The 15,712-nt window shown below is 40.5% G+C and overlaps 1 protein-coding gene across 1 annotated transcript in view; it reads left to right on the top strand.

The window, feature by feature from the left end:
* Positions 1-14,642, top strand: part of DOK6 (docking protein 6) — a 514,846-nt gene extending 500,204 nt beyond the window's left edge. Inside the window, exon 8 of the mRNA XM_008261454.5 lies at positions 8,697-14,642. Within this exon, the coding sequence (XP_008259676.2) occupies positions 8,697-8,836 (140 nt within the window). The 3' untranslated portion in view covers positions 8,837-14,642. The remainder of the gene's footprint in view (positions 1-8,696) is intronic.
* Positions 14,643-15,712: the final 1,070 nt, after the last annotated feature.

Genomic DNA, 15,712 nt, shown 5'->3' with positions numbered 1-15,712 from the left:
ATTCGACCCAGCCATCCCACTCCTTGGAATTTATCCAAAGGAATTTAAATTGGCAAACAAAAAAGCGGTCTGCACCCTAATGTTTATCGCAGCACAATTCACAATAGCCAAGACCTGGAACCAACCTACCTGCCCATCAATGGTAGACTGGATAAAGAAATTATGGGATATGTATTCTTTAGAATACTATACTGGAGTAAGAAACAATGAAATCCAGTCATTTGCAACAAAATGGAGGAATCTGGAACACATCATGCTGAGTGAAGTAAGCCAGTCCCAAAGGGACAAATACCATATGTTCTCCCTGATAGGTGACAACTGACTGAACGCCAAAAAGGAAACCTCCTGAAGTGAAATGGACACTATGAGAAACGGTGACTTGATCAGCATAGCCCTGACTGCTAATGAACAACTTAATACATTATCCCTCTTAGTATTTTTTTGTGTCTGTTCTACTTAATATGACTGGTTTAATTCTGTAATTATCACACAGTTATTCTTAAGTGTTGAAAATTAACTGAAATGTGATCCCTGTTAAACATAAGAGTGGGAATAAGAGAGGGAAGAGATGTATAATTTGGGACATGCTTAAGCTGACTTGCTCCAAATGGTAGAGTTAGAAACATACCAGGGGATTCCAATTCAATCCCATCAAGGTGGCATGTACCAATGCCATCTCACTAGTCCAAGTGATCTATTTCAGTTCACAATTGATCATAATAAAAGGACTAAGAGTCAAAGGGAGCACATAAACATGTCTAGTACCTGCTAACACTAACCGATAGAATAAATAAAGGGGAGAGTGATCCAACATGGGAAGCGAGATACTCAGCAGACTCATAGAATGGCAGATGTCCTAAATAGCACTCTGGCCTCAGAATCAGCCCTAAAGGCATTCCGATCTGGCTGAAAAGCCCATGAGAGTATTTCAGGCATGGAAAGCCAAGACACTCTGGCAAAAAGATCTCTGTGAGTGAGATCCCAGTGGAAAGAACAGGTCTTCAAAGAAGGAGGTGCCTTTCTCTGAAGGGAGGAGAGAACCTCCACTTTGACTATGACCTTGTCTAAACAAGGAGAACTCAGAGGGCTTCCATAGCCTTGGAAACTCATGACTGGAGCATAGGGAGATTACTGATGCCATAAACAGGAGTGTCAATTGGTAAAGTCAACAACAGGAGTCACTGTGCACTTACTCCTCATGTAGGATCTCTGTCCTTAATGTGCCGTACATTGAGGCTTAATGCTATAACGAGTACTCAAACAGTATATTTCACTTTGTGTTTCTATGGGGGTGCAAACTGTTGAAATCTTTACTTAATGCATACTAAACTGATCTTCTTTAAAAAAAAAAAAAGAAGAAGAAGAAATTATCAACTCCCAACTTGACTCTCACTGGGATTAAACATGACAATAGGTCTGATCTGATTTCATCATCATTTAAAAAATCATCTATCATTTTTGACTTCATGTTTCTGTGTGGGAGCAAACTGTTGAAATCTTTACTTAATGTATACTAAGCTGATCTTCTGTATATTAAGATAATCGAAAACGAATCTTGATGTGAATGGAAGGGGAGAGGGAGTGGGAAAGGGGAGGGTTGTGGGTGGGAGGGACGGTATGGGGGGGAAGCCATTGTAATCCATAAATCATACTTTGGAAATTTATATTCATTAAATAAAAGTTAAAAAAAGTAATAGATGTTAAAAAAAGTTAAAAAAAATAAATAAATAAAATATAAATAAATAAAAATTGAAAAAAAAAAAGATTAGCATACCAGTACTAGACATTCCTTAACACTTTCTGGCCCCCGATGCACTGTGGTAGGAGCCTGCAGGGACCTCGCTCTGCACCTCAAGTTCTTTGTTCCATTTGCTCCTCCACCATCCATGCCTGAGTCTGGAGTCGGCCCACTCCTTCCTCTAGTGGCTAGAAGCTACTCGGGAAGGAAGGCAGCACCTTCACTGCCTCTATGTAGGCCTGATTGTTTCTTGTTTCCACATTTCTACTCCAGGCCACTCCCTTTCTCCTGAAGATATTTTTTTGGGGGTGTGGGGGATCTTATTTATCTTGTTTGTTTGGTTTTATTTGCCTTGTTTTATCATTTAAAGGGTCATTGCTCTTTCCATTTTCCCCAGATTTGCAGAAGCTAATAAATTAACAATTTCAGATCATCCTCAGGCCCTTCACTTTCAGACAGTGACTATCCACACTTTGTAAGTTTGAGGATCCTCATGCATTCCTACAAAAACAGCTTAGTGTGTATGATATGTCAAGAATAACCTGTATTAGTAAGAGTAGAAAGCCAAGGCTAGCAGACAGGGAGTGCTTCGTGGTGAGTCTGCGCCGGCAACAGCACCAGGCGTTGCTCAGGAGGAGGGAACAGGCACAGCGTGCTGCTGTCCGCCTTTGCTGCTGTGCATGACGGGAGTCTCTGCTCCTCTCTCAGGTTGTTATTTTCAGCCGCATTTCTGCTCCTTCTAGTTCATTACTAGTTTCTTTTTTTTTTTTTTTTAATGATACAGCAGAGAAATTTACCCTTAAAGTTAAAGTGGTTTCACCTTTAGTGTTGTGTTGCGCTCCCATGACTGGGGAGGAGAGCTACAATTTTAGAAGGAAGAAAATATTCTAAGTGTTTCGATAGCCAATATATTTCCTTATTTATGAAGTGGGACTATATTTCTCGGGCTTCTGTGAAATACTTCAAAAAGTTCAAGAAAGCATGGAATTAACAGATAAGCTTATTTTGGTGCAAAAGTATTTCAAAATCCATGCAGTGTTTTCATAATATATTTTTTATTTATTTATTTTTTACTTTTATTTAATGAATATAAATTTCCAAAGTACGGCTTATGGATTACAATGGCTTCCCCCCCATAACGTCCCTCCCACCCGCAACCCTCCCCTTTCCCACTCCCTCTCCCCTTCCATTCACATCAAGATTCATTTTCGATTCTCTTTATATACAGAAGATCAGTTTAGCATACATTAAGTAAAGATTTCAACAGTTTGCTCCCACACAGAAACATGAAGTCAAAAATGATAGATGATTTTTTAAATGATGATGAAATCAGATCAGACCTATTGTCATGTTTAATCCCAGTGAGAGTCAAGTTGGGAGTTGATAATTTCTTCTTCTTCTTTTTTTTTTTTTAAAGAAGATCAGTTTAGTATGCATTAAGTAAAGATTTCAACAGTTTGCACCCCCATAGAAACACAAAGTGAAATATACTGTTTGAGTACTCGTTATAGCATTAAGCCTCAATGTACGGCACATTAAGGACAGAGATCCTACATGAGGAGTAAGTGCACAGTGACTCCTGTTGTTGACTTTACAAATTGACACTCCTGTTTATGGCATCAGTAATCTCCCTATGCACCATTCATGAGTTTCCAAGGCTATGGAAGCCCCTTGAGTTCTCCGACTCTTATCTTGTTTAGACAAGGTCATAGTCAAAGTGGAGGTTCTCTCCTCCCTTCAGAGAAAGGTACCTCCTTCTTTGAAGACCTGTTCTTTCCACTGGGATCTCACTCACAGAGATCTTTCATTTAGGTGGGTTTTTTTGGGTTTTTTTGTTTTTTTGTTTTTTTTTTTTGTTTTGTTTTGTTTTTTTTTTTTGTTTGTTTTTTCCAGAGTGTCTTGGCTTTCCATGCCTGAAATACTCTCATGGGCTTTTCAGCCAGATCGGAATGCCTTTAGGGCTGATTCTGAGGCCAGAGTGCTGTTTAGGACATCCGCCATTCTATGAGTCTGCTGAGTATCTTGCTGCCCATGTTGGATCACTCTCCCCTTTACTTATTCTATCGGTTAGTATTAGCAGGTACTAGACTTGTTTATGTGCTCCCTTTGACTCTTAGTCCTTTCATTATATATTTTTCCTTGAACTTTTTGAAGACCCCTCCATATGCACACCCCGGGGAGAAGGTAGAGAAGGGGGGGTGAGTGTCACCACCAGGTATAAGGAAATATGATGGCTCCTCCCACATTCTCACCATCATCTTAATAGAAAGCTAAATAATATATTATTTTCTACTAAAGTAAACATGAATAAACAATGGAACAGAAACAAAAATTTAAGGGGACTTTAAAATAGATCAATAGCTATGAAAAGGTATATTGAATTTAAATTGTAGCAGCTCTTCCCTCTGACCCCACAGGCTACATATTCTTTAGGGAGTGATCTAGACAGAAAGTTTAGGAAGTATCTAACTTCAGGCCTTGTGCATTGGGACAAACGGATCTGTAACATTAAGTTTTTAATTTAAGTCACAGACTTGATTTTTTTGTTTTATTTTGTTTTACATTCATTAACAGTGCCTAAGGGCATAGATCAAATGAACATTGAGAAATTGCTTAGTTATTTCTCTTTTGCTCTCATATTCATTGTTGTCAATATCAAACATTTATAAAGTCTTCATATACACAGTTCTGATTGAGGCATGGGTGTTAAGATTTAGCTATTTATTTGAAAACCAGAGTTACAGAGAAAGAGAGGGAGAGATTGAGGTGTGCTATTTTTACGATAAGGTTAAGTAACATCATTTGTGAACTGTCTGTAAATAAATGGTTGGAGTAAAAAATTGTCCTTAATTTTCAATAAGACTATGGAACACTACAGATTCATAGTGGAGGTGAGGCAAGTGATGTTGACTTTGAAGGAGAATAATATTCAAAGCACATTACCATGAAGAACAGCATAGAGAGATGGTAGAGAAGGAACAGACATTGAACAAAAACAATGAGAAGAATATTGACCCATTCGATGTAGGAAGAAATAAGATAACTAACATATATTGCATACCTACTGCCCATTTTTGATTTAATCCCCTGAACACCTTAGGGTTCCTCGGTGCAGGAAAATAAGACCCAAAAAGGTGCAGTGGAACCCAAATGTTTCAGAAGTCTGTAGGGGGCCGGCGCTGTGGCTCACTTGGTTAATCCTCCACCTGGGGTGCCTGCACCTCGGGTTCTAGTCCTGGTTGCTCCTCTTCCAGTCCAGTTGTCTGCTGTGGCCTGGGAGTGCAATGGAGGATGGCCCAAGTGCTTGAGCCCTGTACCCACATGGGAGACCAGGAAGAAGCACCTGGCTCCTGGCTTTGGATCAGCGCAGCTTCTGCCATAGCGGCCATTTGTGGGGTGAACCAACGGAAGGAAGACTTTCTCTCTGTCTCTCTCTCACTGTCTAACTCTGTCTGTCAAATAAATAAGAAAAAAAATAAAAAAGAAGTCTGTGGTAGTGGTGGAGGGTTTGCACACACTGTGTGTGTGTGTTGAGTGTCGTTGATTGCTGAAGTGCCGTGTGCAGTTGGGTTGCATGGTTCTTCAGAGCTCTGCTGGCTTCCTTCTCTGGCCCTGTGTAGCACTGGCTGTGTGGACCTTCATTTGGGGTCTGCTATTGTCTGCCCTTGTCCAGTCATCATTTCCACAGCAGCTCGGAAGCTCCATAAGCCAGGGACCATTCTTTCTATTCTGTGTCTTTTGTCTGGGGTTTTAAACTCTTTTAGTAGATGACTAGTAAATATTCTTCATGGGATTGACTTGTTATGCCCAAGATTCTAGGAGAAAAACTTGTGTGTTCACAAAGTCTCTTCTGAAATCTCAATTGAAGTCATAGCTTTCAGTCCACAAAAAAATTGTGAATTAACAATGTGCCCCAGAATGTTTCTCCTGCAGATATTTCTAGATCTTTAGTTTCATAACACAGTGGGGTGACTGTAGTTCCTAGTGATATATTCCATGTACAGAACTGGAGGAGAAAACCTGGTAGGCTCCAAGCACAAAGAAAAGATAAAGCAATGGAAAGCCGGGTTGCCTGGTCTGATTGGTTTATGCTGTGTTTATGTGCTAGTAAAAAATATTTAATAATTTTAAAAATAAAACATTTAAGAATAACAAGATAAAAACAAGGCCAGGAACATGGTCTTAATATTAGGCTTTCCAGCTGGCTTATGCTGACAAAGGCCAGTATCCACACCTACAGGAATTGTGAATTATTGTCTGGAGTCAGTGATAGGATAAGGAGACAAATGTTGAATTTTTAAGTTCCTTTTCTCATATCAGATGAGTGTATTAGAGCTTTGTCATATAAACATCGTGTCAAAATGCCACCTCCTTGGAGAGATCTTCGCTGGCCACCCAAGTTAACAACCCTGCTTGGAGACGCCGTGACCTCGCGTCTGCTTGCTAGGGTGACAGCGTTTAGCACAGTTTAATGCCTGACTGAATACTCCAAAGAGCCACATAAGCTCAGTACTTTCATCACCATCCAGAGTTTGCAGATAAGGAACTAGGAATCCAGAGGCAAACCCCGGGCCCTGGAGTCCACTACAGGCTGGTCAGCAGTAGAAGCAACCTGCAACCTCCAACCTCTCACCCCGCTCCTCCCTAACCTCTGGCCCAACCCCTAAACACCCCTCCCCCTTGACCCTCTCTCCCAACCCTTCTACTAGCTTCCAACCTCTCCCGACCCCTGCCCAAACCCTCCCTAACTTCTAACCCCCTCTAACCACCAGTCGAACCACACCCCTATCCTCCACTAACTTCTCACTGACATCTAAACACTCCTTAAACGCCCCACTAACCATTTCTCTCTCTTCTCTCCTAACCTCTCCCCCAGTCACTCTGCTAACCTCCAAGCACTCCCCCAACCTCTTCCTAAGCCCCTCCCCCAACTTCTGACCTCTGCCTAGCCACTCCTGTAACTCCTCGCCCTAACCTCTCCCCTAACCACAGCTCTAACTTTAACCTCTCCCCTAACCACAGCTCTAACTTCTCCCCTGGCCTCTCCCCAGTCCTCTGACACTCTGACCCCTCCCTTCCTCAGCTGTCAGCTGCTTCAATTTCCCTTCTTACAGGCGCAGAGGCCCACGGGAAAGAGATTTTAGCAGAATTGAGCGAAGGGGCTACTTAAAAAGCTGTGGGCTCACTTGGTTAATCTTTCACCTTGCGGCCCCGGCATCCCATATGGACGCCGGGTTCTAGTCCTGGGTGCTCCTCTTCCAGTCCAGCTCTCTGCTGTGGCGCGGGAAGGCAGTAGAGGATGGTTCAAGTGCTTGGGCCCTCCACCCGCATGGGAGACCAGGAAGAAGCTCCTGGCTCCTGGCTTTGAATCGGCACAGCGCTGGCCATAGTGGCCATTTGGGGAGTGAACCAATGGAAGGAAGACCTTTCTCTCTGTCTCTCTCACTGTCTATAACTCTACCTGTCAAATAAATAAAAAAAAAAAAAAGCAAGCTGTGGGCTACTTTAAGGAGGAGCCAGTAAGGAGCTGTGATAAATGCACAATAGGGGAAGCGTGACCGCCCTCAGGCCTGAAGGCTCAGAGAGAAAATGGGGTTACAGGGTCCAGGGAGAGGGAAAACGGCAGGCGCTGTGGTGGCAGAACGTTCTGGAAGCTCAGAAGGACTGGGCTGGCTGTGCCCGCTGCAGGAGGGGAAGGGGAGATGCCTGCTCTCCCTTTCCCCTGAGCAGCTCGTGCTGAGTCAACCAGAGAATCAAGCAAATAGCAAATCGAAAATGACCTGAATCTAGAAAGCCAGACTTTCCTCTGGACATTTTTAAACGTTTCTTTCTCAGTTCCTTTGGGTTTCCTCCCCGTATCCCAAGCTTCTCCCAAGCTTCCCACACTGCAAGCACATTTTCGGAGTCACCAGACACAGCTGACAATGTCACCACGCTCCGTGTGTGACATTCAGGACAGGGCCGCTGAGGGCTCCCACAGGGAGAGCTCCATGTTTCTGTGTTCACAGATCGTGGTCTCTGGGTTCCGCGCCCCAGAGAGCAGATGAAATACAAATCACACTAAATGCCTCTCTTCCTTTGGGTAAAATATAAGCTCCGAAAAGACAGAAAGGCTTTTCTTCTCTCCCTGCCAAGCTCATCCATTAGATGCAAATCATTCTCAAGTAGGAAGAATAATTACTGGTTAACAAAAGGACGCAGAGGCCGCTAGGAGTTCAGCTGAAGCCGTGGCATGAATGCTTTTCTCCTGAACTGCTAGGGTTCTGATTGGTTTCCAGTAATCACTGCTGTTTGGTTTCGTTGGAAAATTGCTCAACACAGTGTGGTAGCTGTGTGACCAAAAGCACAGATGGAATTTTCTTTAAATATATTTTGCATAAGATTCAATTTTAGGTTATCTTAGTAACCACCAAGGTTGGTCATTTCGATAAACCACATCATGAAGTGGATTTTATTATAGGGATTCACAAACCCACTAGGATAAACCAGAGCTGCTGAGTCTATCATTGTAAAAGCTTTTTGCTGATAATTGATGGTTTGCTGGTTAAGATACTATGTAGTTTGATTTTAAGAAAGTGTGTAATTTGCTTTTATAAACTGAAAGTGAGTGAAAAAGAAAAGAAAGTAGCTTATAGGCTGTCCAGTGAAAAGAGCTTGATTGGGAAAATCTTTTCCAATTCTGTTCCAAACATTGCAGAATAGAAGTTGGAACTGTCTAGAGCATTTACCTACCCTACACCCAAAAATCTTGGCAAGATGCATTTGGGGAAAACTGAGCATTTACCAATTTTATAACTCATTAAGTTACCAAAACTTCTCAGTGTTTAGCAGCTTGCTTACCTTGAGCTCAATATGGAGGACTTGAAGGTTTCTGCTGTTTATTGTTTTGTGGTTTTATCCTATCTGTTTCCTCTCCTGGATCTGTTTCTTAATACGGCTCTCCTGTCTTCCTCCCTAGGCCATGGGTTTGGCCCGGCAAAGATGTCCCGGGCGCAGACGTTTCCCAGCTACTCCACGGAGCCCAGTGAAGAGGCTCAGCAGCCTTTGTCACGGTCCAGCAGCTATGGATTCAGCTACAGCTCAAGCCTCATTCAATGACACCCAGAGAGCCAGTGCTGACCAGAGACAGTCTGTCCTGGACCCGCCTGTAGGGTCGTTGCACCCTCTGCCTCCCGGAAGACCTATTGCAGTACAAACTGACATGGGTCGGATCTAGCCCCAATCCCATTGGAAGGTTAAAAACTGGAGTTCTACTTCCTTGGTTCAGTGGCTAAGTCCTTTATTTATTGAATTTCTTTGGGGGAATCTATGTTTTACAACAGTAGAATCGAACAGTCATTTAAATAAACAAAATTCTTTGGGTCTGAGAGTAGCGGGAGCCTTGGCTTGGGGAGAAGCTGCCCACCCTGGGTCAAGCCAGAGTGGTGGGTGCCCACTCGTGCCTCATGGATCTGTCCTCCATGAGCACAGCCTCTGTCCTTAGACACAGTGGTACAGGCTCTGTGGCTTTTAAAGTTTTGACAGGGACAAACCCAGTAAATACTACAAATGGCATCGTACTCTCCATATAAATAAGCCCAGTGGCAATTAAGGGGACGCACTATTTAGCAGGGCCCTGTAGCTCTACTCTGTGTGTGTGTGTGTGTGTGTCTGTCTGTCTGTGTAGACAAATATAGATATGGATACCACCATATCCATCTATATATAACAAGTATATATTAAACGTGTGTTGAGGGTGACAGGACATGCTCACTTAAGTTATTGAAAACTGTAATTTGGTACATTAAAATTAAGGTTGTTATGTTGAATAGCTATTTTTAAAATAGTGCTGTAAAAAAGGCTTCTTATTAGCAAATGTATTCATGTAGTTCAGTCTACTCCTAAGACAATTGTAAGCAAAACTCAGAAGGCGAATGTTGTGAATGCAGAGGAGCCAGTCTAGCTGCCCCACCTGTCATGTTGTTGGCTGTCCGTCCGGTCAGCATTCTCTTGTTGCTGATGTTCTTCCTCCAGCCATCCCTCTGAGCTACGGAAGGAAGATGCAGTGTGATCACTGATCAGCTTCCACTTAGCCTTCAGAAAAAGGAGACACTCCAAATGAGAAACCGTTAACAAGGAAGTAAACGTAAACTTAGAAAAACGGCGCAGTTATTCTGCAGTCAAGAGGAGAGTAGATGAGCACAGGACTGTAGATGTTTACATTTAAAATTTCATAGATGCCATTCTCAGAGAGCCATCAGGGGCCTGTAACTTCATACTGGGCTTTATTTTTTACTTTTACTGGACACAGGTTTTCTGGGATTATAAGAGAAATTATGAGTTTTTTTTCATCCCTACACTAAGGAGAAATCCATAACATTTCAAGGGAACTGAAGAACTGAGTGAAGTTTGGCTAATTTAGGTCAACATAAATGTCTGCCTTTAATTCTGAAATTTACTCAAGTGAATGTAAATATTATTTTGCCTGAGTTGCTGGATGCCGTGCACCCAACTGGTTCTCTCTTGAATCCTCTCTGGTGGTTTAAACAACAGTGAGCCTGGCCCATGAAAGCTTGATTCTTTTCCTTACTAGGAAAATTTTTTAAACTCTCAAAGTTAGTCTATTGAAAGGGTACCTTTTGTGCTGATCTTGGATAAGATTTTTTTTCATCCCTATCTATAGCTTGAGTCCAGACTGACAATTCATTTCCCTGAATGACTACTGGATCAAAGTGGTTCCAGGTCCATCCTTGGTAAATGTGCACTTAGAGCAAGTACCTAGCCTCTTGGAACACTGAGATAGATATGAAAACCCCATCAAGACACTAATCTTAAGAGTTAACGTGGCTGCAAAAAATAATTATCCTAAGCTTCCAGAGATAAAAAGAAAATTATCCAAACTCTCTGTGCTGTGAATTTCGCTGACATAGCAGAGTAACTGGTGACTGATTCCCTGCAACCTACAACCTTCCCTAGAATCCAAGCTTTCAGGGTTACACACCCCTGAATTTCTCTAGCACATGGCATTGGCCATTGAAATGCTGCTAGTCAAACACACCAGAGCAACTCCCAGCTGAGACCATGTGAGCACAGTTCCTATCGGGGCCCCCTCAGAGCAAGCCTCTCCGGCCCCTCAGCCGAGCTGTGGCTTCCACACCGTAAGTTTACACAGTGGACTTATGGTGATAGGCCCTCAAGGGCCCCACTTCACGTCTCTGCTTTATTAATGTGCGGAAAGCACAGACAGCGAGTCCAAGGGGGATTCTGCTAATTAGATGAGTCTGCTCTTGTGTCTATTTGTGGGAGACAAACAACTGCAGGAAGTTGCTTCAGGAACATCATGTGGTTCCTTCGTTACCAGGCAGCACAACGAAGGAGGCACCAAAGACCAGGCATAACCTTGGGCCAGTTGTTCATTCTGAAAATAATGTCATAACCCTTTCTCATTACAGTGAGAATAAAGCTATACAATATCTCATGGTACATTTTTGTAGCTTAATTATAGTATACTCCTCCAAGCATATTTACAACTGCAGCAAAATCAAAGCTGCTAAACAAACAGGAGAATTTGCATTAATCTAATATACTTGGCATGGGCAGTGTTTATTATAATAAGAATTGCAAACAGATAAATCTTCTACAAAAACCAAAGATGGAAAGTTACTGTACCCATCACCTGGGACTTGGTAAGATCAATTCCACTGGATCAACCAGAATGGTCAAGGACGTGTGCTCAACCCACCTGAATGTGTAGAAGATGCCACTACCCTTTGCAAGTCATGCCCCCTCCCCCAGAGTATGTACTCTGTCTATAATATTTGACACTTTTTCGTCGAGAAGGAGGGATTGTTATGAACCAAAGACATCTTTTGGCTCCTTCTAAAAGTGACTCATCTGGGGTTCTATCCAGATCTGTACAGATGAATGAAAAGATTGATGATGAAGAATCCAACATAAATAATAAAGGCTCTTCTGACAACAGAGAAAGCCTGGAGAACGTACACATCTCACAGAAAGATTACATGAAGGGATTAATTTTGTGTCCCTAATTGTTTCTGATAATTAATGTACACATAACCAACACATGACATTGTGCTAAAAATGCAAAAGTAAACATGACCTAATTGTTTACTATTCTGGTGGGAGGAGCAAAAAGCATATCTTTCACTTGTTCAACAAACAATAAGCACTGAGAACTAATTTATTTATACAGGTTGCAAATATTATGAATCAATAGATTCTGGCAAACTGCCACAATTTGAATTTAATGAAACAAAAGTATACATTTACTTGTATATTAGGGAAGATGCTGTTTGATAAAGCATGTGAAATAAAGTGAAATACTTATTAAAATTAAGCCTCACCTTTTTCACCAGATAATAACTAGAGTACTAGTTCTAGTATCTTGTATATTTCTTCTCTGTCTTCATTGGGCAATTATGTTTTAAAATCATCTCTCTCCTATAAAATGGTCACCCACTAGTTCTTTCTGTCCCATTTAGGAAGAGTAGCCTGCTAAATAACTTTGCACTCTTAGTAGTAGCTTCTACAGATCCAATTTATTGCATGTAGTATCTTTACAATAGCTATCATACACATCATAAAAATTAATGTAAGCCCCTCATTCTTTGGCCAATATCTCAGAAAACTGTTTACAAGAGCATGAAGACCCTACTTCACAAATTATTTGAACCATTTATGAAAATCAACCATTACTGCCACAGTAAAAACAGGCTAAGGCAATTATATTCTTATAGAAAAATTATAGTCCACTTTTGGCTATTACAACACAGCACAATAAATGGGCAATGTACATTCAGTAGGGCTGAGCACTGGGTCCTTGACACTTCATGTTTTGTAATGAATATTATACTTAAAGTGTTCAAGGTGAAAATTAAACATTTAACCCAGTTCTATTAACATGTTTATCAACACTTTGCAATGTAAAATTACTTAATGGTACTTTATAATCTCCCAACCACAGCCTTCTCAAAATGGGTACAGTTTTGTCACTGGGTATGCATTAATAGTTATAATATTAGACCACACACATTAATTTCTAGCCAACAAATTTGTGAAGTATGTATTTGTTGGCTATGAAATTTTGGAGTGCAGATTTCCTTGGAAAGGTGAAGAAGGAAGGTGGTGACCAGTCAGGTGGACTGCAATTTAGATAAAATGATGAAGAACCCAGTGAAATGTCCAGAGTAACCATGCTACTTGCTTGGGATTCTAACCCTGATTCTGCATCACAGACTTGGCCTTCTTTACTCTTGTCACCTAGTCCTAAGTATTTAATTTGAAGAAGATATCAGTTGTGTCATGGCTTGACATAACCCCAAAAAGACGTTACCAAGAAATATGCTTCTTTTAGTTCAATGAAAAAAAAATTTAACACAAAGAGTATGTACCAAAATCTCCATAGTAAAATATATCCTCAGTAATATGAGAATCATTTTTGTATGGCCAATCTTATTTGCGTTTCATAGTGAAACTATATTACCAGTGACCTACACTGGGGTCGAAATAATCGAGATCAACAACCTCACATACGCATTCTCTTTAGACATAATTTAAAGACTGACTACCTTGCTTTGGAGAACGACCACAAATCCTTCCTCATTTCTACAGTTATCCCGACAGAGGAGGCTCTAGTCTGTAGTCTGTCATGGGCATAACTTGAGATCTTGGGCACATTTCTAGACAGGTGGAATATAGTTCTGAATATAATATTAAATGTCATGCACGATAAAGGTCCTTCTTTATGTGCTTCTCATGGGAGGGGAAAGCTGAAATCTAGGGATGCTGTAATTTGTTTAAAGGCAAAAAAACAGCCAGGAGTAGTTTCACCTAGTCCAGGCTCCTGACCCAGGGATATTTCTTTGGCTCCATCTCATCTCCCAGTTAAATATAGCAGGAATTGAGAAACGCCACATGGTTTTGGGATAAATAAGCCCTTGTACATTTAAGTGCTTTAAAAGACTTTCAGATTATTCTTGCTCTTCCTAAATTCATCACCAACTCTGTCTATAGAGAGGCTTAATGGGGCTGTTCATCAGCATTGTTGTAGGTCATGAACAATTGGCATACACTCTATTACTCTTCTGTTGTCAGCCTGTTCTTTGTTAGAATTTCAAATCAGTATATTATGGAGTAATAGTCAGACAAAAACACTTAGATGTTTGTGTTTTTCAGTCCTGATAATTCATCATATTGGTGTCATTGTTTATGGCTTTGTCACAGTTTTGTTAGATAATTGCCACGGCTACTTTTTTTTACATGTGAATTTTGAAAGCTTCCATTTTCAATAGAAATTTTGGAATTTTTGCATTGAAATACCTTATACGTCAAGGTTTTCCTTTTGAACCTCATTAGACAATTATTTAAATTAACTGGGTTTAGATAAATAGGTTATAATTACTAACTTACAAGAAAACCACATTTTACTTGTAATTTTCAGATGCTTTTCCCTTATTTTGAGATTTTAACATCTTGTAAATATTTGAAGGAAAGGAAAATGCATTTGTAGTAGAAGTATACATTTTTGTTTTGTTTTGTTTTGTTTTAACTTTTATTTAATGAATATAAATTTCCAGAGTACGACTTATGGATTACAATGGCTTCCCCCCCATAACGTCCCTCCAACCCGCAACCCTCCCCTTTCCCACTCCCTCTCCCCTTCCATTCACATCAAGATTCATTTTCAATTATCTTAATATGCAGAAGATCAGCTTAGTATACATTAAGTAAGGATTTCAACAGTTTGCTCTGTTGAAGTATACATTTTAATAATTATGTTTAAATAGTAAGTTTTATTTTAATTTATCTTCTATGCTGCTTCCCTAAGTCCATGTCCCACATTCTAGTTGTCTGAAGAATGAGCAACTTTAAATTTTTAAATTATAATTTGGGGCCAATTTCAGTAGTTGATTCATTCACTTCCTCAGTATTCCTTTAGGGTGATTTTAGGCTTAGAGCACAAAATTGACCCTTTCTGTAGCCACAGAATCGCGCATCCAATGGAGCAAGTATGTATTCTGTAGTTGTGAAAACGTTGGGATTTAATTCCTACCTTAACTCACTCAGGAGACCTACAGTCTCAAAAGAGTCATTGATCATTCGTCATCTAAAATATAAAGACCCAAATTCAGGCAAAGAAGATTGAGATGATCTGCAATTTTTTTAAGTTCCTGCAGGATTACTGTAAAAGAAAGCACCTTAAGAGAGTTTTTATGGTAGTTCCACATTGTTGACTGTTCAACAGAGCAACTGAAAGGCAGTCAAATGGAAGAACAAAATTGTGATAGTATCTTGGTATAAAACATCAATCAGAAATTAACATAATATGGGTCATTATGAAATAATTTGACCAATCATATCCACATATCATATTGCATAGTTCAGGAAACAGTGTTTACTCCTGTCATAATAAACATACGCACATAGCAGTTGGCAGCGTGGAGGCAATGGAGAGCTTCATTTTGGCGAAGGTCTACAATGGAGTATAATCCTCTCCAGTGATAACTCTTTCGTTTCAGTTAAAGCAGAAAGTGCACAAATGATCCCAACAAATCAGTCTATTTCCTGACAGACGAGCCAATACCAATCCTTCCTGCAGGCAGCCGAGAACCTCAGTACTGCAATGGCTCCCCGCTCCCTTTCACCCGGCCTTCTCCACACACACACACACACACACACACATTCATTTTTGACCCACTCTGTGTGTTACACTGACGTTACCTTTTTTTTACACAGAATTATCCCACCTTGTAAAGCTCTCTCATCCCTGTGACCCTCTAAACTATATTAATTATGTGCTATGTTTGCTTCTTGTAAATCTTTATTTAATTAATTTATATATACTTTGTGAAGTCTTATACTGTACATTATAAAGGGATGTAATTTGTAGTTGATCAAATACAATGTTTATGATTGTTTTGATGAAATTAATTTTGGACATTAGGCTCTTGTTAAGAAATTGAACACCTATTATAA

This window comes from Oryctolagus cuniculus, chromosome 10 (genome assembly GCF_051225735.1).
Source record: "Oryctolagus cuniculus isolate XC-2025 breed Fujian yellow rabbit chromosome 10, ASM5122573v1, whole genome shotgun sequence".
Taxonomy (NCBI): domain Eukaryota; kingdom Metazoa; phylum Chordata; class Mammalia; order Lagomorpha; family Leporidae; genus Oryctolagus; species Oryctolagus cuniculus.
This window is presented reverse-complemented; position numbering and strand designations above follow the sequence as displayed.